The sequence below is a fragment of the Emydura macquarii genome, unplaced genomic scaffold (genome assembly GCF_026122565.2).
Source record: "Emydura macquarii macquarii isolate MOO-44397 ecotype Brisbane River unplaced genomic scaffold, CSIRO-AGI_Emac_v2 contig_306, whole genome shotgun sequence".
Classification (NCBI taxonomy): domain Eukaryota; kingdom Metazoa; phylum Chordata; order Testudines; family Chelidae; genus Emydura; species Emydura macquarii.
In genome coordinates this window covers 14,019,226-14,041,877 of record NW_027130443.1, presented here as the reverse complement: position 1 = coordinate 14,041,877, position 22,652 = coordinate 14,019,226, and the positions used below count along the sequence as shown (strand labels likewise).

Below are 22,652 nucleotides of genomic sequence, written 5' to 3'. Positions count from 1 at the left end.
TACTGCCCCAGATTAATTCTTCTCCATTATACATGTCACTTTCCTGCACACATAAAGGAGCAATATTTTAATGCAAGATTACTGATTTACCTCTAGGTTACATTTAAACAAGGAACATGCAGTATTTTAATTTTTCTGTAAGAAAGAAAATGTGATTTTTTTCTAGGGCAACAGATCATCACTTGACTACTGGTTACACTTACACACACATGTATTTTTATATAAAATAGACCTTATTGCAGACACATGTGCATCTCTTCCTTATTTTCTGTCTGAGTCAAGCAAAAGCTGAGGAGAAATGTTGAATATATTCAGAAACCCAGTCAGATGGCCTTCCAAAACTACCTAGAGATGAGTAACTTTTTAAACTGAAGTAGTTTTTATGCCAGGCTAGTAGTGAAAGAGGACGAAGACTTCCTTTCCTTCTTACGGTCTCTGATGTTGCAGTGGGCCCCTACGCCCAGTGTCACTTATTAAATAGTTCTCCCCACAACACACAAGTGACTCAGAATTTCACATTTGATTCCTGGTAAAACGTGATTCTGACTTTTCCAGCTTTCACACTCTTTTGGTATGAGTGAGATGGGTGGAATTTCTGTTAATGACAGACCCTCTTGATTTAGATTAGTAAGAGGAATGAGTGCTAAATAATGCCCTGTTTTTAAAAAATCTGGAAGACAAGTGGAAAAAGAAGCAGCATTTCAGCCAGTCTGACTATCTGTGCTGGCAAAACATCTGTCTTGTCTGATTTATAAGCAACTTTGAGGATTACAGCAAACTGAGAAAAAAAGTGAAGCAATAATTTTCCTGAAAAAGCCCCAGCTCTAGTTTTTTTTTTTTTTTTTTTAAATTAGGAATGACTCTCAGAGACTTGGGGAATGTTTCTGTTGGTGATGTGTGCTGGCAAAGAAACTTCAAGTTGGACCAGCCTGCGCACTGGACCTTATACAAAGTAGGAAAAAAATTGCTTTGATTTTATTCCAGTCTACTGGGCATAACCTGTACTCTGCTCAGCCAACCTGTCTTTGATTTAGTTTCCTAGCTATATACAAGTACGTACAGCTCCCAGAGAGCCTCATAAATATTTCTCTGCCTGTGTAGTTAACCCAGCTTTTTGGTAACCCTCATCTTCTACAACCTCATCCCTGAGCAAATGTATCTCTAGGGGTGTGGGGGGTGCTTACGTTATCCTTATTGCAGGGTTGCCATAACGTGGTCAGGGCCAGTTTCCATTCTCTGCCAGGGACCCATGATCTCTGCCCATGATCTCTGCCCAGCTGCCTTCTTCACATCGAAATCCAGAATGATATCAGATGACCAGAGGTCCCGATTGTATAGGGACAGTCCCGATATTCGGGGCTTTTTCTTAGATAGGCACCTACTGCCCCTACCCCCTGCCCGACTTGCTATCGTGTCCCCCTAGGACCAGGATCACCCCTAGGTCTGTGCTCCCTAAATGTTTTAGGTCATGCCCCCCCCCGACCTGTAATGGACTCTGTCCGCACCCCCCCCCCCCGGGAATGGAGCGGGGCCATGTCCGGAGCTGCAGCTGGGGCCACAACTGGGGGCTGAGGCCGGGGCTAGGCTGGAGCAGAGCAGGGCTGGGGGTGCCCCCTGTGGGGGCTGGGCTGGCCTGGCCATGCCCCCCCACACCCTCCCAGGGGGACGCACCCCACACTTGTGGGACCAATGTCCTAGAGAGACCCAGATGCATGGGGGAGGGGGAGGGGGGCTCCCCTCATAGAGACACGGAGGGGGAGGGGAGCTGGGGTGGCCTAGGCTTTTCCGGGCGGGGCGGGGCCAAGGGAGGCCATTTGGTGCGGAACGGAACCTCACCTCACGCGCAGTACGTGATGACGTAGAGGTCACGTCGTACGCGTGACCCTGCATCCCGGAAGTGAGCCTCCAGGCTGTCGGGAGCCTCCACGAGCCGCTGCTGCCGGTCCGCGCCTGCCCCGCCGCGTCCTGCCCCGCCGCGTCCGGTTCGGCTGCCCCGGGCCGGGGCGCCGCTTCCGTCATGTGAAGGCGGCGGGCGGAGGGGAGCGGGCGGCCCGTCCAGGTGCGCGGCCTGCGGCTGGGGGTCCCCGGGTCCCATGGGGCGGGGCTTTGGGGTCCCACCCAGTGGGGAGCGGTGGTTCCCTACGGCTATGGGACGTCCCTATCCGGCAGGGGCAGGGGTCCCATGGGGAGAGGGGTTGTGCGCCCCAGCCAGTGGGGGCCCAGGGGGTCCCGTAGGGAGAGGACTTGGGGGGCAGGGGTGGGGTCCTGCAGGGGAAGTGTTTTGGGGTCCACATCCAGTGGGGACAGCTGAGGGGCGTTGGGGTGGCCCCCCTGCAAGGGGGCTGGGAGGGTCTCTACCAGGCATGACCCCTTCTAGCTGCCACATCTATACAGGACCCACATTTCCTGCCCGGGGTAGGCGGGGCAGTACTTTGTCCCATGAGCTGCCTAGGTGTGTGGCTCTGGCTGGGGCATCTCCGTAGAGCTTCCGGATTTTGCTCTCAGGGAGAAAGTGAAGGGCTGCAAGGATCTGCAGTTACAGTGAGCAGCTTTGGTCTCATTGCTGCAGTTCTGGATGTGTTAGGGCAGCAATGAAGACCTAGCTGGTCCGGCAGGGATTCTGTTCTCCTTCCTCACGGATTTGGCTGCTATGAAAAACAGTTTTAGGGTGTCTGATGCTGTTAATTGTTGCTAGGGCTGGTGAAGGAAGCTGCTTTGTATTTTTATGAGCAGCCCTGTGAACTTCCCCTCTTGAATGCTATCCCTTCCTGCAGGCTGCAGTGTTCAGTAAAATGGAGCCTACAGCCTCCGGTGTGTTTTGCAGCAGGGTGCTAAGTATGGTGAATTCTGAAGACGTGAACGCCATCATTTTGGCTCAGAAGAATATGTGAGTCACGTGGAATCTTTTCAGCTGAAATACTCTGCTGTTCTGTCCAATAAATGCACAAATAGCCTTCTAATTGCTAGTTCAGACTTGGTGGGGGTTAGCGTAGGATACAAAATCTCTGTGTCATTACTTCAGATCTCTCTTAGGTTGCCAGTGACCAACTGACACTGTTTTGTTCAGTAGCCTGTCCAAATATGTTGTGAGGTCTTAGTTCAGTGCCTAGTGAGCATGTGTCTGCGCTGTGGACAAGAGGGTTACATTTGCCATTTGAGGGCTGTCCTCAGCTGAGAGGTCAAAGACCAGAAGAGCTGATCTTTCCAGGTCATGGGTGAGCCACTTGGCTGAGGAAGTTTGCATGACCACTGCTGGTGTTTTGTCAGTTCTGGGAATAAACAGAGGCCTTTAGTCTGCAAGGTTGTCAAGTCAGCACTATCCTTAGTGCTGAATTCATTTCCTTTTTAAACAACATGTTTTAGGTATTCAGAAAAATCCATCTAGCATATGTTAGCGGATCTTCACATCTACCGTCCCTTCTTGCTGCTTCTTCAAACTCCTGAATTCACTTATTTTGAATTATTCCTTCCACCTCCAATTTACTGACAACTTTCCTGTCAGTAGAAATAGTCAGTTAGACACTGATTTCACTAGGGTTTTGCCCAGGGCATAATTTTGCATGCAGAGTTCTCAGGGCAGGGTTGGGACTTTAATCGCATCAAAAGCTTTTCAGGGAGGGGGAAAGAAGGATCTAATTTTCTTTCTTAGACTTTTGTGTGGTTTGTGCATGTTTTGAGATAATTGTGAAGAGTTTTACCTGGTGTGCTTTATTTCTGGAAACTCATGGACAAATTTCCCATGTCTCTTTCTCCTCATTGTAGGCTTGATAGATTTGAGAAAACCAATGAGATGCTGCTCAACTTTAATAACCTGTCCAACGTACGCATGCAGCAAATGAATGAGAGGTTCCTGCATCACACCAGGACGCTGGTGGAAATGAAGAAAGATCTAGATAGTATCTTCCGAAGAATCAGGTGGGCTTGGGATTCAGGGCCTCGGAATGCTGCATCTCTCTGTTGTACCTCCTGTTGGATGATGGAGGAAGGGCCCTGAGAGATTCAAAGGGAGTCCTGCCCTGCTTTCCCTGTCCCAGGCAAGGTCACTGTGTCTCAGTGACCTCTGTACAGCACCCCAGGAGGGTCACAAAACCACAGAGTGGTGATTAACAAACACTTTCCAAAGGAGAGGGAATAAAAGGCATAGCCAACGTTGGGAGGATGAGGGCCGTGGCGCTTGCCATAGCACATTGGGAGTCAGGGCTCCTGGCTTGCATTCCTAGCTCTGCCACTGATGGTGTGATTCAGATCAAATTACTTTACCTCGCAGTGTCTCTGCAAAATGGGGATCAGGCAGACCCACCTCACAGAGGGGTTATGAGGCTTAATGCTGGTAAAGGGATGTGAGGTCCTTGTGTGAAAGGTGCTCGAGAAGGACCAAATGTTATTTTAAAACTTCTGATTTCAGTTCTGGGGCCAGCCTAGTCTTTGTGAAGGTGGAGGTTAAGTCATGAGACTGAGGAGAATCTGTAAAGCAGTAGAATATTTCTTCACTTACAGTGAATTCAGTGCTCAAATTACGGGGAAGCCTGGGGGACAGGTCCCCTTACTACTGGAGTCAAAGGCACTGGGGGGTGGGAGGGGTGTTTTGGCCCCCTTACTTGTGTTGAGGACTGGGGGGCCTACAAAGAGGAAAAGGGGTAGAGAACAGGAGCTGTCACCTCAGAGGACTCAGGGAATGAGGGTGACAAAGACCCAGCCCTGCCCCTTCTCAGAGCTCCGTCCTGGGGAGAGGGGTCTGCAGGGTGGGTGGGGATGCAGAGTGGAAGGTGGGACAGAGATGTGGGGCAGGGTTAGAGAAGGTAGAGTGGGTGCTACACATAGGGAGAGGCAGGAGAGGAGCAGAGATGCTAGGGGGTGTTGGGTAGGTGAGGCAGATGAGGGGATATAGGGGTAGAGACAGGCAGGCTAGAGGCAGGGGCTAAAGACAGCTGAGGTGTAAGGGGTAGTGGCAGATACGACTGCTGTAGAGGGTGCAGAACAGCTAAGGGCAGAGAAGAGGACAGTCTTGCTGCAGCTGGGCTCGGCAGCACAGGAGCCGGCCAAGCATACTCCGGCACCTTGCTCTGCCCTGCCCTGCCTCTGGGACCAGGTCATATTCGTTAAGGATCTGGGATTAACAGTTTCTGAATGTGCAGTGCAAGGGCTTTTTATTGTCTTCTCCTTAAGGGGCTCTTTGAATAAAGGGCAATTGCAAAGCTTGTTCTGCTGAATACTCAGCAGCTTTTTTGTTGGTGGTGGGGGGAAGGTTTGTTGATATATTTATGTACTTTTTTTAAACTCAGCTCTCTCTTTCTACTCCCTTCTGCCTCTTTACAGGACCCTGAAAGGGAAGCTGGCCAAACAGTACCCAGAGGCGTTCAGCAGTGAGTGTCTCCTTGTTATTCGGTCTGACTGACAGCTTTTGTATTGGCTTCCTTCCGCTCTGATAATCTGTACTTCTTGGTAATACATCACTGGTCACTCTAGAGCCTCAGTGTATCTTCAGCTAAAGAGAAATGCGTGCATGGGCCAGTGGCTGGCTGCTTGCAGTGGGAAGTCTCTAGGGAGATTTTTTTAAATGTCTGTGTTACCCAGTGAAAGGTGGCTGTGTGTAGGGTACAAAACAGCAAAGGCACATCAGAGCAAAAGAGCTGGCAGGTTTTTTGTTACTACAACAATGAGCAGCCAATGTTTTTTGAAACAGAAATGTTAAGTTCTAGTACTCTGAGTCCCTCCTGAATCCATTTCTGTGTTATTTGAGGTTTCCTTCTGCATTCATCTGTTTCCCCTTGGTGATACCTGTTCCGTGTCTTATTTACCCTGGGTAATTGGAGCAGCGTAAGCCGCAATGATCCCTGGAGTCCTGTCATCTTTCTGCAGAAAGTATAAGCAGCAGAGGTAACAATTGTCTCTCCTTTCAGATATTCACGAATCTCCAATTCTAGAAGACGACGATGATTTTGACCCTATTCCAAAAAGCACAGCGACCACAATTGCTACCTCTGAGCAGAGCACGGAGTCTTGTGACACAAGCCCTGATATTATTTCTCCAACTATGAGTCAGGATTTTGAGGATTTATCACAAGGCCAGTATGATTCGCCAGCTGTTAATGGACAGAGTCTAACAGATGATGAAACGGCCAATGAGCTGGACTAACACATACTAAAAACTAAGTCATCAGCCGAATCAGCTGCTTGGACTGTGAAGCGCAACTAGAGAACTTCCTGTCCTGTATTTATATTTGTTTCCTTGGCCGTTTACCTTTTTGTGGGGAGAGGGAAAGTGAAGGCTGAGTGGAGAGCGGGCCCCTCACATGGTGTTTAAAACTGCCCTTATAATGCAAACCTTGAGCCTCGATATGGCAAACATGCGAAATGTATGGATTGAAATGCTTTTGTCTGTTTTCCTTTGTGTGTTCAGGGGACAGCAGTAAACCCAAAGGTTAGATTTGAACATTAGTTTCTGGGCAAATGGAGGTCTTCTCAGAAGAGTACTCTAACTGCTTTGGTTTGTACTTTTCTTAAATAATTTACTTTGTTTTACACAGAAATCTTGAGGCTCTGGAACTTACTATGCATGCAAACCCAAACTATAGCCTTCTCACTGGCATGGTACTAATCTCTCCGCTGTGGCTAGCAGGAGCTTGCTTTTTGGGGTCTTCTCTGCCTTCTGATAGGACTGCCTGCACTCCAGGACCATGTAGCTCATTAATATATGCCAATGATTTCTCTAGCATCTACAGAGCATCTTTTTCCACACAGTAGCAAGAACCTGGGGTCCTCTTTCCTTATGTGCTCTGCTGTCCTGTGATGCACCTTGGATCGTCATGAGAGCATCTTTCATAACTGCACTTACATCGCTTAATGGAAACCTTTGAATGGAACAGTTTGATAACTGCTGTGGCTGTATCTTGCTCTCTTCAGTGTTCATCACCTGTTACATTAATGATCAGATAGTTTCTTTGGGTAAAACCTTCATTTTTTCAGACTGTGATAAAGAAGCTGTACCGAAATGTCTGCTTTTTGTCTGTTTTCACCTGACTTTGCCAATGTCTGTGTTTAATAAATTGCTGAGAGCCAGGATGGAAAGAACTAAATGTTGTAAAACTAGGAGGGAGGGGAAAGTCCCCCTCTAATCTTCAGTGGCTGCGATCAGCATATCTCCAGGAATATTATAGTTAAAAGAAAATATTTTTGTACTACATGTTTACAAACGATAGGAGAAAATAACCCATAGAGAATCCATTAATAAAATATCCATCCACACCATGCGTTGTTCCTTCTTTCTGAGCTGCAGTTTGTGCATTGGGCCTGTAACTTCCAGTCATTTGAGTGAAGCTTATCGTTAACCAAACTTGATTCTTCTGCTAGCTGCACTGGCTGTAACTCTGAGCCTATCATAGATGGGACAGAGGAGTGACCTGAATTACAGAGATGAGATCGCTGCAGCAGGATTAAGAGTGTGAATTAAATGAGACTATGAGTAAAGTAGGGGAGTTGTGCTGCACCAAGCAAAAGCCAGATGGGGAGAGCAACTGACTTAGAGGAGGGAAGCAGGTCAGTGGTTTATGAATCTGCTTCACTCCCAGTTCAAAATGTTCTAGCAGGGGCCAGCAGCATGACTAAATGATGGGTAGCGCTATGAAGTGTCTAGGCAAATGAGGATCCTGCACAAGGACCACAGCCCCAGCCCTGGTTTTTATACCCAGATACAGAAAAGTGGCCATGTTGCTGTAAGGTTGTCACTTCAGCAAAGGAAGAGGGGTAGCTCTGCATCCTAAAGCTTCTTTATTTTTAACCTGAGCTTAGTGTTGGTGCTACATCCCTTTATAAAGCATCCCTTTCTGTAGAGTCAGGGCCTGGATGCACTGTGTGACCGATGTATGCTGACAAAGTTACTTCCTGAAGTTAGCAGAACTGATCAAAGGCTTTCTCCTATGTGAGCAAGTAAAGTTGTTTAGCATTGGGAGAAAGCAGCTGTGCATACCTGCTGCTGCCACCTCGGCCACAAGCAATGACAGGGAGGTGGATGTGGTGGGATAAACCCTCTGTCCTGGACACATGCTTGGTGTCTTGGGTGCGCAGGTATAATCTCCTCCTCCCCCGCCTGTGAGGCTGGCTCCTGGGTAGGCGTGTCATGCATGGGCGGGTGTTAAACCCCAAACAAACAGCAGAGCCTTGGGTCACTGCTGAAGCAGGTACTTTATCCGTCTCTCAGAGCGAGCTCTTACATTTTGGCAGCAGCGCTAGAGCCCACGCTGCTGACACATATGCATGTGTCTTGCCTGCACATGTCTGCGTCCATGGGTGTGTGTGCAAACCTGTATATATGCCTGGCCCCTATATATTAACTCCCCTGGCCTGGGAGGCAGGACATCGTGCCCTGCATTTCTCTCCATACAGGGCCCAGTCACCCACCCAGCCCAGTGCTCCTTGCGGGACCAGCTGCCACCATGCAAACTCCACCCACGCAGAGTCAGGACTCTCCTCTCCTGCTTCTGCCAGCCAGGCCAGCCTAGCAGGGAGGGAGGGTCCCGGTTTTATCTCCACCTGAGAGGTCTTCCGCAAGACCTCTCTGAGCTGCCGGTCTTCTACCAGGACCTCCTCTGGACCTGGAGGCTGGTCTCGGCAACCAGGTCCGTGGCCACCGCCGAGGGGGCGGAGCCCCTGCCACGCAATCCCCCTCTCAGTGTGCAGGTGGCGGAGTCCCTCCCGGTGCGCCAGAGGCTGCTCCTGGCGGGCGTCACCAAGATCCGGAGACTGCCTGGGCTACGACAGGGGTGGGGCTGGGTGGATCCCCGAGCGCTGGGTTGGCGCATGGGGCTCTCCGCCCTTCGGAGCCCCCGCCGCATACGCCAGGAGGTGAGGGCAGCCGTACCGCCCGCTGCTCGGGCCTAGCTCGAGTGGGTCCTGCGAGAGGGCCCTCCCTGCCCGTCCCTCACCCCGGGTCCCCCGGACCTTTTCATCGGGCCCTTGCCTCACAAGCTCCCTCCCCTGAGCCGAACCACGCCACGGGCACACCTGTACACGCTCGTGCTGCACACTCGCCACGTCCTCGCCCTCGTGTCCCGCCCTGACACCAAGGGCAGGACCTTTTACCCCCCGTTGAGGTGAGGATCCCGGGTCAGTCAGTTTATACCCCTCCTTGGTCGCACAACCCGCCGGGGATCTCAGCCGGCGGCTCCTCCATGGAGCCCGGAACACGGGCGTGTGCCTGGTGCGGGTCACCCCTCGCCCCGATACCTGCCCCTTCTGCGGGGCCAGGGGGACTGTGGCCCCGTTTTCTCACCCGCCGTCCCCCGACCTTAATTGAGTCCCACCCCGGCCCCTGTAGCTCCGCCCCCCCGGCTGGGGGGCGGGGCTTTTAGCCGAGGGGGGAAGTCCCCGCGGGTCCTTCCGGGAAGCCAGATAGTCGGGGGGGGGAGGGGGGAAGGGTGCGAGTGCGAGTCCAGGGAGCTCAGCTAGGGGCGGGGCCTGGGCGGGGAGGGGCGGGGCGTTGGTTGTGACGCAGCACGCGGTGGGCGGGGCGGCCATTGTAACGCCGCCGCGTAGGCGGGAGCGGTTCGTGACGCGAGGCGTAGCGCTGAGCTGTTTCCGGTTCCGGTGGCCTCCCCTCCCCCCTTTCCTCTTCACTCCGGCAACGAGGCGGCAGGCGGCTGGTGAGTGGCGCGGGGCCGGGGCCGGGCGCTGAGAGTGGGGGGCCGGGCCGGGCCGGGCCGGGCTGGGCTGGGGCTGGGGCTGGGGCTGGGGCTGGGGCCGGGGCCGGGGCCGGGGCCGGGGCCGGGCTGGGGGCGAGGGAAGGGGAAGGGACCGGGCCGCGCTCGGGGTTCCCGGGCTGCGCCTCGCCCGCTTTGCCCCGCCGAGGGCGGGCGCCTGAGGTGCCGTGAGCCGCGCGGGAGGAGGGGCCGGGCCGGGCCGGGCCGCGCCGCGCCGAGCCGCGCGAGGGGAGGGGCCGGGCTGGGCGGGGCTGACCGGGACTGACCGGCGCCGGCTCTTGCAGGACGCGTGGCTCGGGCGCCGCGATGCAGATCTTCGTGAAGACCCTGACGGGCAAAACCATCACCCTGGAGGTGGAGCCCAGCGACACCATCGAGAACGTCAAGGCCAAGATCCAGGACAAGGAAGGTGGGTGGCGGCGGCTGCAGGCCGCGGGGACGCTCGGTCCCGTCCCGTCCCCGCGGGGGGCAGGGGGACCCACCCGCTCCTTGGCAGCTGGGTCCTCCACGCGGGTCTGGGTGCCCCCGCTGCGCTAATACCGGGGCGCCATTGGCCTCTGCATCCTAGGGCTGCCCCCTGCTCAGAGACCGAGGAGGGCCTGGCACTGCGGGTCTCTTCTGTCCTGCGCCCTGAGGCAGGCGCTGATCCTGTCTGTCTGTCTGTCTCCGGGCCCACCAGATCTGCTGCCTCCCAGTGCATAGTGCTCTGGGTGGGGTAGTTTGCTCTTCAAATAATCTCCATGTGATGTCAAAGGCAATTCTGCATTCCACGTGTGGCTGTCTCATAGGCATCCCTCCTGACCAACAGCGTCTGATCTTTGCTGGGAAGCAGCTGGAGGATGGGCGTACCCTCTCAGACTACAACATCCAGAAAGGTATGGTTTGACAGCATGTTACCAGTGAGAAGACTTGGGCTCAAGCGTGGTTGCTTAAAGAACTACTAGAAGAAACTCGAGCTCTTTCTGCCTGCAGAAGCTATCACGTGGTGTCTACAGCAATCACTGGGGAAGGTTGAATTGGATTCAAACCTCAGAAAAGGATTTCAGGGTCATGATGGATAATTTATGGGACATAAGGGAACTAAGAGCAAATGTTTTCCTTGACTGTAAATAGGGGGATAAAGACTAGATGTAGTGCGGAGTGGTGTGGTCACGATAAAGCATTAGTAAGATGGTTATTGGAGTACTTTGTCCAGCACCAGTGTGAAGACAGACTGGAAATGCTTCAGAAAAACTACAAAAACAATCCCCTCTCTAAGACTAAAGAAGCTCAGTCTGTTTAATTTAATAAAGAAGATTAGATTATCTCAGTGTAGAAATACCTACATGGGGACAGAACTTGATAGCAGTGGGCTCTGGACAAAGGCATAATAAGATCCAATGGTTGGAAGCTGAAGCTAGACACATTCAGACTTGAAATAAGGTGCAAAATTTTTAGTGGAGGGTAATTAACCATTGGAGCAACTTATCTACTAATGTGGATTTGACACTGCTTGGCAGTCTTTAAACCAAGATTTAGATCTCTTTAAAACATGCTTCATCTCAGCTGGAGGTTATGGTCTTGATGCAGGAACTTGTGGTGAAATTGTCTGGCCCGTGTTATGTAGGAGTCCTGCTACGACTAGATCACAATGGGGCCTTCTGGCTTTAAGAATCTGAGGTTTCGTGTAAGATGCTGTTGCCATCTTCTCTGTCTATAGCATATTGACTCTGATTTAGAAATTGCTTTGGAAAAAAGGCTTTGTGTTCTTCCCCACTATCCACGGATGACCTGGGCTTGTGGGGTTTATGCTGGGACACCCATATAGTATCATAAGAACAATAAGAGAAGCCCAGGTGTCTAAAGAACAGGGGTGCTTGTCCCATTTGGCTTTCAGAAACTGCCTGGGGTGGTTGGGAGGGCATTGACAGTCTGCCTTTGCAGTGGGAATTGAGTTAATTTGGGGTTGAGAGTGAAACCCCCCCCAAATTGAAGTATTCATCTTTCTGTGGCAGTGGCAGCTATAGACAGGAGCAAGCATTCCTGCCTCAGCGCTCGCTCTGAAATAATGCTAACTTGGTGTGTTCCTCCTTTCAGAGTCCACTCTGCACTTGGTGCTGCGTTTGCGTGGCGGCATCATTGAGCCTTCCCTTCGCCAGCTTGCTCAGAAGTACAACTGCGACAAAATGATCTGCCGCAAGTACGTGTTGGCCAACTCCATAGATTTGGCATCGTAGCCTCTATGGGGAGGGGAGCCGCTGCCCTCTCTATAAGGCTGCTGTTCAGAGCAGTTCACCCTCAGTCTGTGCTTTGCTATGGAGTGGGTGGTAGGTAGTTACCGGTAATCAGTGTGCTAGGATGCAGTTGGTAGTGGAATCTCTAACAGAATAGACGGCTCTGCATGGGACAAAGGAGCCGGGCTGAAGGAGGTAACTGCTTTGCGCAACTATAGCAGCCTCCTGGCAGTTTAACACCTTGACACACAGCATTAGCTGGAGGTAAAATCTCTTAACCTCCTGTTCTGGATAGGTCATCTGTAGAGTCCCTGGGGTCAGCAGGGGCCTGGGGTCAGGCACATTGTCCACTTCACATTGGGGCAGAGGAGATGCCACTATCCCCATCAAGGGTTAGTGGGTGTCACATTCTCTACTGAAATGGCAACTGTTTATGAAACATCCCTTTGCATCATAAACCCAGGAGGCCAGAAAAAATTTGCCCTTCCTCATTCTCTTCTGCTGCCTATTCCCCTGTCCTTGTTGCCTCTAGTACATATGCTAGGAGCATTTATAGGGGGTTTGACTAGGATCTTGCCATGTGAGGCAGAGCCTCTTGGGAGTTCCCATCCACCAGGAGAGTTGACCCCCGTTCTTCTGCCTGTTTCAGGTGCTATGCCCGCCTGCACCCTCGTGCTGTTAACTGCCGTAAGAAGAAGTGTGGCCACACCAACAACCTGCGTCCCAAGAAGAAGGTCAAGTAGAGGGCGCTGCCTGTCTTCTGCCCTTTTGGTTATGTGCTGTTGAATTCAAGTGTCTCTGCCCTGTTTCGTAGTCTGGAGCTTGGTCCAGCGTGAGGCACGGGTGGGTTGAATAAAGCAACTTTCAGTGCTCAGACATGTGTTTGTCATTTATCCTTTGCCTTCCAACCTGCACAGGTGCTCTCACATACTTGAATGTTCAGAACAGTGCAGAGAAGAATGTGTGTATCCCATAAAATGTGTTCTCACTGTGTGTCTGTTACTAATGCGTTTCAACATGAAATGCAGGGCTTGATTCACACACTTCTCTGCCATCCTTAAACTTGCCTGATCCATTTTTGGCTTCCTGCAGTAGCAAAGTGATACAGTTCCTCTGAACACACCCAGCAGATGGGTGAAGGAATTCACAATGCACTGCCTACCTCGCAAACACATTCCTCTACAGTAAAGAGAATTCGACAGCTAAGTCCATGCTAAAAGGTGGACTATCCTTTGCTTAAGGCACCTCCGATTCAAGGTGATGGCCATTTTCCTGTTCTAAAGGAGAATGGCCTGTGGGTGGGTTAGGATTAGGTTGAAGATTTCTATGGCTCATTTGCATGGCTCCGAAACCTGTGGTGGTGGCGGCAGAGGGAGGATGAACCAGATGGCACCTGGAGGTCTGTCAGATGCGTGCTGTTGGCATAAAAGCCGAGCTGCAGTGAGGCTGAAGCTGCCCCATAATGCTCTAGGGGCAGCACTGCACAGTCCGCTTGCTCTTCAGCCTCCGGCAAGAAGGCTGTGTCAGCTGGGATGAGGGGAAATGCCTTACTCCTACCCCAGTAACTCCCCTGGCAGGTAACGAGAGAGCCTGGTGCCACGGTCAAGAGGCAAACTCCCCAGTGGAGTGAGAGAAGTGTGGGGGCATCATTGCAGGGTCGAGGTCTGAAAGCTTGCAGAATCTAGTGTGAGAATCGTTCCCATCCCTCAAGTCCAGCGCAAGCTCCTGTTCAGGTGTCCTAGGGCCTGTCTGGCAGCTGGAGTTTTAGGGTAAAGCTGAAGTCAGTCTGCTCTCCGTGTAAGGAAGGGGGGTTTTCTAAAAGGTGGAGACTGGATTCAAACACAGCAATGAAGGGTGCGGCCTGCAATGAAATACAGCTGCCAGGTTCCCTGTTTAGCTCTGCCAATGCATCTCACGGCTGGGATAGAAAGGGGAAAGCCACCTCCTTCATGGGCACCTGTCAGCGAGCTGGAGATGACAGGCTGGCGCAGGTACAGCCCAGCCTAGCCGAAAACTTCCTAGCTCCGAAAATGGGCTCGCGAGGCTGAGTGTATCTCCGGGTCCGGGTCCGCCAGAGACCGTGTTACAAGTGAGCACGTGTTACCTCTGCCTTTGCAGCAGGCGGCCGGCCTGGCACCAGCGCGCTCAGTACAAATCCCCTTGCACGCAGGGGAAGCCTGGTGGGTCCGGCTCTAGCTGCTCGGCCAGTTTCCCCGGCCGGGGGGGGGGCGCGATGCGTGGACAAGGAGGTGGTACAAATGAGACGGGGGGGGCGGCTGCAGGTCTGAGTGAGGGGCCGAGAGCCGCGGGGCTGCCTGCCCGGCCCGGCCCGGCCCGGCCCTGGGGCCGGTCATGAGACTGCCGGGCCTGCAGGCGGCAGGGTGCAGCGCTGCAATCCCCGCACCGCCCGCCCGGCCCGGCCCCGGCTTCCTCCCGGCGCGGCGCGTGTGCAGTGCCCGGCCGCGCTGCAGCCGCGGAGCCGAGCGGAGCTGCCCTGACTGCCAGCCGCACTGCACGGGGGGACCCTGCCGCCATGGTGAGCCGGGCCGGGCCGGGCGGAGGGAGGCCGGGCCGGCCGCTGTCGCTTTCACGCCCATCCTTGCCCTGCAGCATGCGCGGCGGCGAACGCCTGGGGCCCGGCCGAGGCGGGAGCACGAACCGAGCCGGCCAGCGATGGCTGCTGCAGGCGGGGAGGCGGCATCTGGTCCCGGAGCCGGGCCGGGCTTTGCCTCGCGGCGCTGCCGGCGCTGCTGGGACCCCAGCGGGAGCGCAGCGCCCCTGGCCGCCGCCGGCCCCGTGTGGGGGTCTCAGCCCCTGGCTGCTTCCGAAAAGTAACCGCGCAGCTCCGAGCCCTTCCGCCGCTGGAAAGGGCAGGAGCTGCCAGACCTGCCCCGGCTGGTGCGGCTGGGCTGCCCGGGCGGCAGAGGGGCTGAGTGCGCTGCGGAGTGGGGCGCTGGGGGGCAGCGAAGGGGGGTGAGACTTGGGGCTGAGAAGAGACCCAGGCTGGCGGGTTCAGCAGTGACCAGCTGCCCCGAGGAGGGGCGTGGGTCTGTCTGAGATCCTCAGGTCAGGCGAGCCACACACTCCCCAGGCTGGGCCCTTCCCGCTCCCCGGGGAGGGGGGTGTTGCCCCACCTCGCCCCGGTAGGTTCATACCTTCGGTTGAGGGCGGCTCTCCCACCCCTGGCTGTGCCCCAAGCGGGAAGCTCAGGGCTCAATCCCAGGGCACTGGGCGTGCCAGTAGCGATGGCCTTGGTTTGAGAGTCAAGGGCTGCAGGATGCGCCCAGCCCACCTGGCCTGTCTCAGTTCAGCTGCCACCATTTGCCATCAGTGGGGTCTGGCGTGACGCCGGCTCTTTACAGAGCTGATGTGTCTTCACTCTTTCCCCCTCCTCCGATGGTTCGTTTAGGCCACGAACATCCCGGGGATAATGTTTCAAAATGAGTAAATAAAAAAATAAGGTCCTTAAAGAACGAACAAACAGACACGTTTTTCCCACGTACTTCAGGGTCTCGGTAAGGCAAGAGCAGGGCTGGCGTCTTTGTGATGCATGTTGGTGCTTTGTGACTGCGATTCAAAGCTACACAATCCCAGGTGGAAGCTCCGTTTCCCCCAGGATCCCTCCTTGAAATAAACTTGAGATGAGAGACAAATGATCAGGAACAAAACAGGATCCCTGTGGAACTCACTGCCACAAGATGGCACTGAGACCAAAAGTTTAGCAGGAGTGAGGAAAGGGGATTAGGCCTGGAAGTGGATAACCGGAGCTGGGCTCATCTCCATGGGAGTCGAGAGCATGAAGAACTAGAGATAGAATAGTAAATATTAGAAAACAAACCCTCATGCTTCAGGGCGTGAGCCAGCCGCTGGCCACTGGGGTCAGGAGGGATCAGGTTATCCCGTCACTGCCTGCTGCAGGGCTTCTTGCCCCTTCCTCTGAAGCTGCCTGGGCTGGCGCTGGTGGTGAGCGGATACTGATCTCGTAGGCCCTGGCAATCCCTGTGTCGCACCAGACACCACTCTGCTGAGAAGGTGTGAGCTCCGAGAGGCTGCCACAGCCGCTGCCACCCTCTCAGGTGTGGGCCCGCTCATGCACTGTGGCGCTTGGGCAGTGGCAGGCTGGGGTGTGCTTTGAGCTGCTCATGGGCAGTAGCAGTGCACGGGGGCTCGTTAGGCAGGAATTTACTGCCCCTTTTAATTGGGTGGGATACAGCAAGCTAAAAGCTCCAGCCGGGCTCCGTGTAGCTGAGGCTGTGCTCTCTCCCGCTCGCTCGCTGCCTCCCCCAGCCCTCGCCCCGCTTGGAAGCAGAGGCGTTAGGGAGCGGAAGGCGCGTTGCTAAGTGCTGGCTCTGAAAGTGCTGGAATTGTGCTTTGGAGACTTGTCAAAAACACAACCCGCTCGGCAGGTCGCGAGGTCATGGCGCTGGCTGCAGCCGGCGGGGGGGCTCCCGTGGAGCTGGGCGAGACGATGTGAAACCTCCGCTGCCCAGCGAGGGGCTGCCCAGCCCTGGGTGCGCGCGGCTGGCTGGGCGGTGCTCGCGGGAATCCTGGGCGATGCTGGAGCGGAGCCTCCTGGCGTGGTGCTGGGGCCAAGGAGCAGCTCAAAGGCAACGGGGCTTGGAACAGAAGAGGCCGGCCGGGGGCTTTGCCAACAGGAAAGAGCCGCTGGAGCTGCCAAGTTTGGAAACGCAGCTGTTGTGTGGGGGGCTGGAGGCCTTGCCGTGCACTAGACCCCAGCACGGTGAGAGCTCTGGGGAGGATCCACGCATGCACTCCAGCTCTGCGCCTGCGCCGGCACTCACAACAGGCCCATGGAAAGAGGCCTCCAGGAGCCGTGGAACCCTCTTCTGGAGAACGAGAGAAACCGGATCCCGCTGCTGCACCGGCGAGGAATCTGGCCCCAGAGCCGCCAGCCCTGAGGCCGTGCGCTCCTCCCTGGGCTGCGGGGCCCTGGGCTCACCACTCCGCCCTCCTTCTGCCCTTGCGCCTCTCAGGAGCAGCTGCAGCCCCCTGCAGTCCCCCCCCCTCTGCCTCAGGCTTGGCATCTGAGGTTTAATGGCGGGCTGGATGGGGGGCGGCCACCTGCAGGTCACTGTTTCAAACCCCGGAGGGTACCTGGGACTGGGGGAGCCCCGGGGGGCTCTCGTCTCCATTGTCCTGACTCCAACCCATCCTCTGGGGTTAGTGCTGCAGTCCCTGGGCGGGGAGCCCCGCAGAGGAGGTGCCCCCGTCACCCTGCAGTGCCCGCCTGCACCCGGACGAGGAGTGGAGCAGGCTGGTTCTGCGGGACGCACTGCAGCCTCTCGCTGGTTCGGAGCGGCCCGTTACCCCAGGGCGGGCGAACGCCCTGAGTCTCACGCTGTCCCTTTGTCTCTCCTGCTGGCAGACGGACGACGCCGTGACGGTGCTGCTGCGGCGCTTCTACGCCCTGCAAGGGGAGCGGGTGGAAGCCTATCGGCTCTTTGAGGAGTAAGTGACCCCCAGGGCTAGAGAACGCTTTGGCGGCTGTGGGCTCCGTCCCTGCCTCCCTCACATGCTGGTTCCCCGTCCTGCCATCTGCCCCAATCGACCTTAGTGGGATCCGGGCCCTTGCTTGGCTGGGTGGGGCTCCGGGGTCTGTCCCGGCCCCGTGTGGCCGCGCTGGAGCCTGTCTGGAAGGTTTATTTCAGTGCAGACGCTGCAGTGCCCTGGCAGACGGAGCAGCCACAGGCCAGGGAAGAGAGGCAGCGCCCTGCAGCGACGTATCCTTCTGCCCCCCCAAAACAGAGAGGGAGGCTGACTCCCGGCCAGACAGGGACTTCTACGCAGATTCTTCCGTCACTAGCCCGTCGTGGCCACTCCTGTTGTTCCCAGGCAAACAGGGTGAGGGGCATTTCATCTGGAGGCTGTCCCCTGGCACTGCCTGCGGGGCGCCCCCAGACTTTAATTTGCTGTTGCTTCTTGCTGCCCTCTGCAAACTTCTCCCTATGCCCAGTCGCCTGGGGAGGCACGGCCTGTTACCCAGAGTAACTGTCCCAGGGGTTCGTGAGGAGGAGTACGAGGCAGCCTGCCTAGAGGTTAGGGCAAAGATGGGGACGCAGGACGCCTGGGTTCGGAGTCCGTCTCTCAAGGCCAGACAATCCTACGTCCTTCCCAGCTCAGCTGCACACACCCGGGCACTGCACAAATCTCCATAGACAACAGAATAATCAGCACTTTCCATCCCTCCCCCTGCCAGGTGGGTCGGGGCTATTATCCCGTTTGGCAGGCAGGGAATTGGAGGTCGGCGAGGGGAAGGACCTGCCCGTCCGAGTGAAGCTGACTCAGAGCTGGGGGCTCCTGGCTCCTTGACTCTGCTCCTCTGCAGCCGTTTGGGGAGGGGCTGCAGCTCCCTCCCCCCCGTGGTTCAGGGGCATTGGAAGGATCTCTTCCTTCCTGGCGGGAAATGGGTCTGCCCCTCGCCACAGCGCCCAAACTCCACCACTTCGGCTAAGGCGTGTGCGGGCCCTGCAGCCGTGTCATCCCTGGCTTTGCAGCGCGGGGCCCGCTCTCCTGTTCGTGCCCCCCCGCCTTGCTGGCCAAGGAGCCCAGGAAGCAGCAGCTACTGCTTGCTGCCCCACGCCGGGGCCTGGCCTCTGCAGGCTGCTGCTGGCCTCCAGCTGGCCAGGGGGACCCGTCGCCCCAGACACCTGTGTCCCATTTCAGCAACAGCCGGGAGAGATTTACTTGTCCGGATCCAGGCCCTGGATTTTAACAAACCAACCAAACCCCAGACCCAGCAAGTGAAGGTTAAGCTGTTGGACCTGGGAATAATCCCCAGTAATGAGCCCTTCCCGAGCAGAGGCAGCCCGCGGAGGCACTAGCTGCTAATTCAATAATCGACTCGAAAGGCTGAACAGGAAAATACCTGCAGCGCTGACTGCAGGGGTCATGCAGAGGCTAGGGAGGGGGCCATGCTCCGCTCTGCAGCACTCAGCCGAGGCTCTGGGACTAGGAGTCCCTGCCTGTGATTTTCTGAGCCTGGAAGTTGTTATACTGTGGGACCCGCAGACCCCGCAGGCCCCAGGTGTGGCACAGAGCTAGAGAGAGAGAGACTGTCCCTGCCCTAGAGAGTGGCGTTATCCCCCTTTTAGGGCCAAGGCCCAGAAAGATGCAGTCGCTTGCCCAGTGGGCCATACGGAGTCAGTGACAGAACCGGGATTTGAACCCAGGTCTCCTGAGTCCTGCCTTTGCCGCCCAGCCCCCACTTGCTGTGCTTGCCTGGAGCGTCCCCCGCAGGTGTCTAGTAAAAGGGGTGCTCTCGCGAGGCTCATTCATGCCTGACCATGGGTTGCTTCTCTCCCCTTCGTCCGGCTCGCAGGGGCCACCGGGCGTATCTGAGCAGCGGGCCGCACTACGACTTCCTTCGCTACCGGCAGCTGGTCCATGAGATCACGCTGGGCTTCAACGGCATCTCCCGGGAGATCCTGCAGATCAAGGAGCAGCTCCAGGCGGAGCACGGGCGGCCAGAGCTCGCCCAGCACCTGGCCAGGGTCCAGGAGAAGGAAAAGGAGAAGCTGGAGCTGGTGAGAGGCCCCCAGTCTCCTCTCCTTTGTGTTGGGGGGTCCCCGGCTCGATTTACCCCCAGAGCAGGTGCTGGGCCAGCACAAGCTCCCTGCCCCCACCCTGCAGGGACCCTTCTCCCCCGTGAGCCATCCAGTCTTCACAGCCCCGTCAGGCAAGGGGGCCTGCGGGTGCCAGCTGTGGGGTGGGGTTGTACTGTGGACACCGCTTCCTGGGAGCTGGGCTGAGACCTCGCCAACTCATCTCATGCAGCCACCTCCGCCCCCTCCACCAGGCCAGGGGAAGAGCTTCTGGTCACTGCTGAGCTGGGCGAGTGTGTGCGCCTGATGGTCGCATCCAGCCCCCAGCCGAGAACCGCTGCACAGACCCTGCCCCAGCTCGCCGCCAGGCTGAACAGACGAAGCTGGGGCAGCTCACGCAGTAGTTCGGGGGCATTGCTGCTGATATGCGGAGGCCCGGCCATAGGGTCACACTGCCCCGCAGCCTCTGCTCCTGTGCCGGGGGGCACTTGGTGGGGGGGAGCAGGGGCAAGGTGGGCTGACACTCTGAGCCCACCTCCCGTGGCACTTGGCCTGCCCTGTAGCCATGCAGCATGCGATGCGGTGATTTCTATTTGTCTGGCAGCCCGGGCCGGGGGTTGGGCCCTGTGGCACCAGGTACTCTGGGTGGGCAGCCTGGTCCTGGCCATCTGTCCCGGCCTCGGAGCTGCTCTGCGCCGGGGGGGGTTGGCCCGTCCTCCCTGGGAAGGTCAACTCCACCTGCCCTTTCCCTTCCAGACGGCCCAGCTGCAGCTCGCCCGGCAGAACGTGCAGGACCAGCCCGGGGCGCCGGCCCACCAGCGGGAGGTGCAGGAGCTCAAACTCAAGTAGGTGCCCCGGGGAGCCGGGCACAGCACGGCCCATTGCTGGCCACGGCCCTCTGAACTCCTGCCTTTCAACCCCATGCTAGGGAGGAGGCATCCCCCTGCACAGGGGCCAGCGGGAACCGCTCCCAGGGCACAGCTCCGGCTGAGCTCCTGGCGCGGCAGTGGGGTGAGGGCTGGGTGGAGCCCCAGGGCACACGTCCTGGGCGCCCAGCTGCCAGGTTCAAGGGGGCCAGGGCTGGACCTGCTCCGCCCCCTCTGGCCAGGGCAGGAAGTGTGCTGACGCAGCGCCCTGCAGCCTGCGGGGAGCGAGCTGGCGGGAGGTGTTCCGGCTGTTTATTTGTGGAGCATTTTGAGCGTTGGGCCCTCCGGGCTGGGGGGCGACGGACGTGACCTGCAGGCTGGGGTGGGGCTGTGGGAGCTCCAGGATGGGATCTGGCAAGCGGGCGGTGGAGCAGGCCCTGGCAGCTCCTTTATCATCCCCTTTCTTCAAGGCTGGAGCTGGAGAAAGGGAGCGAGGGGGGATGAAAGCTCCTTCCCCAGCCCCTCGGCCCCCTCCCCGTAACCAGGGCTGAAGGAGACCCAGATGGTGCCTTCAAAAGCTCTCTTGTTTGTAGCCCGCCGGATTGTTTAGCGATGCCACATGGCTTTGGTGCTGAGCAGCCTCTCCCCGGCTGAGTGTTTCATAAACAGCGCCGGGAACGCGAGGCGGCCGAGATAATACGCTCCATATGGCCTTTATTTATAGTTTCCATCCGCTCTCCTAGGCTAATTAAAACCATTGAGGCAATCAGCGAAATTCTCCAGGACCTCAAGTACGATTCGGAAGAAGCCGAGTGATGGGTCTCCCCATGGGAATGGCCGGAGGAGGCGGGAAGTGCTGGAGGGGGCCCGCGTGGCGGAGCGCTGAACCGCGCTGCGGGGGTCCCTGCTCACGTCATGGTCTCGCCCCCCACGGCTGGATCCTCTCCCCAGCAAACCCCACTGGACTCTTCTCCAGGCCCACACCTGGGCTCTCTCTGCCAGGCGGGCAGCAGCCTTTGCAACAGAGGGACAGCGGGACTCCAGGCTGTCCCAACACAGGCAGGTTTGCAAAAGGCTCCACAGCCAGCAACTCCCCTGAGAACAATGGGTAGCACCCTCCCTCTTCCCTCCCCCCCCAACATACACACACACACACACATGGAGAAACCCCCACGGAGAGCAGTGGGAGCTTTGGGTGCTGCGACCCTATGAAAATCTTTCCCATAACGTCCAGTTCGGTGCCGGACAGGTCCCATCAAGCCCGGCGGGCAGGATTGGTGTGCAGTCTAGACGTGTCTCTCTGTCTGTCCAGCAGGACTGAACGCCCCCTCCTGCCCCGGCCCTTTCCTCCCGCAGAACCAGTGGCCACTTTGCCTGAGTAAAGATGGAGCCAAGCCAGCGGATTTGGGGTGGGATCTTCCAAGTGCCAAGGTGGCTTGGAGCACCTGCCAGTGCGTGGCATGCTCCTAAATCCCCTTGGGGCTTGGAAAAGGCCCTTCCCTGCTTCAGCAAAGCATTTTAACCATGGGCTGCAACCTCTTTCGAGTCCGTTGGTTTTGAGACTCGCGTGAATAACGCTGGGCATGTCCGTGAGTCCCCGTTACAATAAAGCCGACCCCTTTCCTCTCGTGTGCTGCGCTTGGTGCAAGCAGGAGCCGTGGAATGGGCTGAGCCACCCCTGAGCCCTGGGAGCCGGGGAAGCCCCTCGGCGCGTGCCGCCCTCCTGCGACGGGGGCTTGTCCTTGCTGACTGATGTGGCTGGGGTGGTTGCCCCCGGGTGGAAGCTCAGAGTGCTGTCCTCTCTCCTCGCTGCTCTCGGTCAAGGCTGGTGATGCCAGGGGCTGCCCGTCAGCCCTCCCTGGAGCCTCAGGCTGAATGGTGCCGGCGTTTCCCTTCCGTACCCGGCCCCCTGGGGGACTCTGGCCATTGGCTAGGAGAAGCCCAGGAAGGGCTGCATGGGGGCTCTGATGGGGAACTTAGAGCTCCCCCTTCACCCAGCGACCAGGCAGGGCAGAGCCACCCTGGCCGTGCCCTGCCTGCGGGTCCAGAGCAGCAGGGAGGGAGGGAGGTTCTCGTCTCATTAGGGCACCACGATTGTCTCCCTCCCCACGGACCAAGCACTGCTCTCCGCACCCCGCAGCCTGGCCACCTGGCCTCTGCAGCGAAGGGGGGGGGGGGGAGCTGGGCGGCAAGCGGGGGGGCAGGCCAGCAGCCTGTGCCCCGCGGGGAGGCCTTGGAAAGGGGGCTGTGGCTGTGCAGGTTTTGCGCCGAGCTGGCTTTCTTTGTTGCCGGCCTGGCAGGAGGTGGGGGGTCAGG

General features: G+C 56.9%; 3 protein-coding genes across 4 annotated transcripts; all 3 read left to right on the top strand.

Moving 5' to 3' along the window:
- The first annotated feature begins 1,845 nt into the window (after positions 1-1,845).
- KXD1 (KxDL motif containing 1) lies at positions 1,846-7,262 on the top strand. The gene is made up of 5 exons (XM_067560776.1): positions 1,846-2,059; positions 2,775-2,887; positions 3,763-3,915; positions 5,317-5,363; positions 5,901-7,262. The coding sequence occupies exons 2-5, from the start codon at positions 2,793-2,795 to the stop codon at positions 6,134-6,136; spliced, it is 531 nt and encodes a 176-aa protein (XP_067416877.1). The 5' UTR covers positions 1,846-2,059; positions 2,775-2,792; the 3' UTR covers positions 6,137-7,262.
- Positions 7,263-9,488: 2,226 nt separating this feature from the next.
- On the top strand, positions 9,489-12,782 carry UBA52 (ubiquitin A-52 residue ribosomal protein fusion product 1). The gene is made up of 5 exons (XM_067560772.1): positions 9,489-9,638; positions 9,980-10,104; positions 10,484-10,570; positions 11,772-11,874; positions 12,558-12,782. The coding sequence occupies exons 2-5, from the start codon at positions 10,002-10,004 to the stop codon at positions 12,649-12,651; spliced, it is 387 nt and encodes a 128-aa protein (XP_067416873.1). The 5' UTR covers positions 9,489-9,638; positions 9,980-10,001; the 3' UTR covers positions 12,652-12,782.
- A 150-nt stretch (positions 12,783-12,932) lies between these two features.
- On the top strand, positions 12,933-22,372 carry REX1BD (required for excision 1-B domain containing). Of its 2 annotated transcripts, XM_067560765.1 has the most exons (5): positions 12,933-13,899; positions 17,295-17,377; positions 19,248-19,452; positions 20,227-20,315; positions 21,080-22,372. In XM_067560765.1, exons 1-5 carry the CDS (start codon positions 13,756-13,758, stop codon positions 21,150-21,152), a joined length of 594 nt encoding a protein of 197 aa, XP_067416866.1. In that variant the 5' UTR covers positions 12,933-13,755; the 3' UTR covers positions 21,153-22,372. The 2 variants fall into 2 exon arrangements, with proteins under 2 accessions (XP_067416866.1, XP_067416857.1); XM_067560756.1 differs by lacking the exons at positions 20,227-20,315; positions 21,080-22,372 and having other exon boundaries at positions 19,248-20,053.
- Positions 22,373-22,652: the final 280 nt, after the last annotated feature.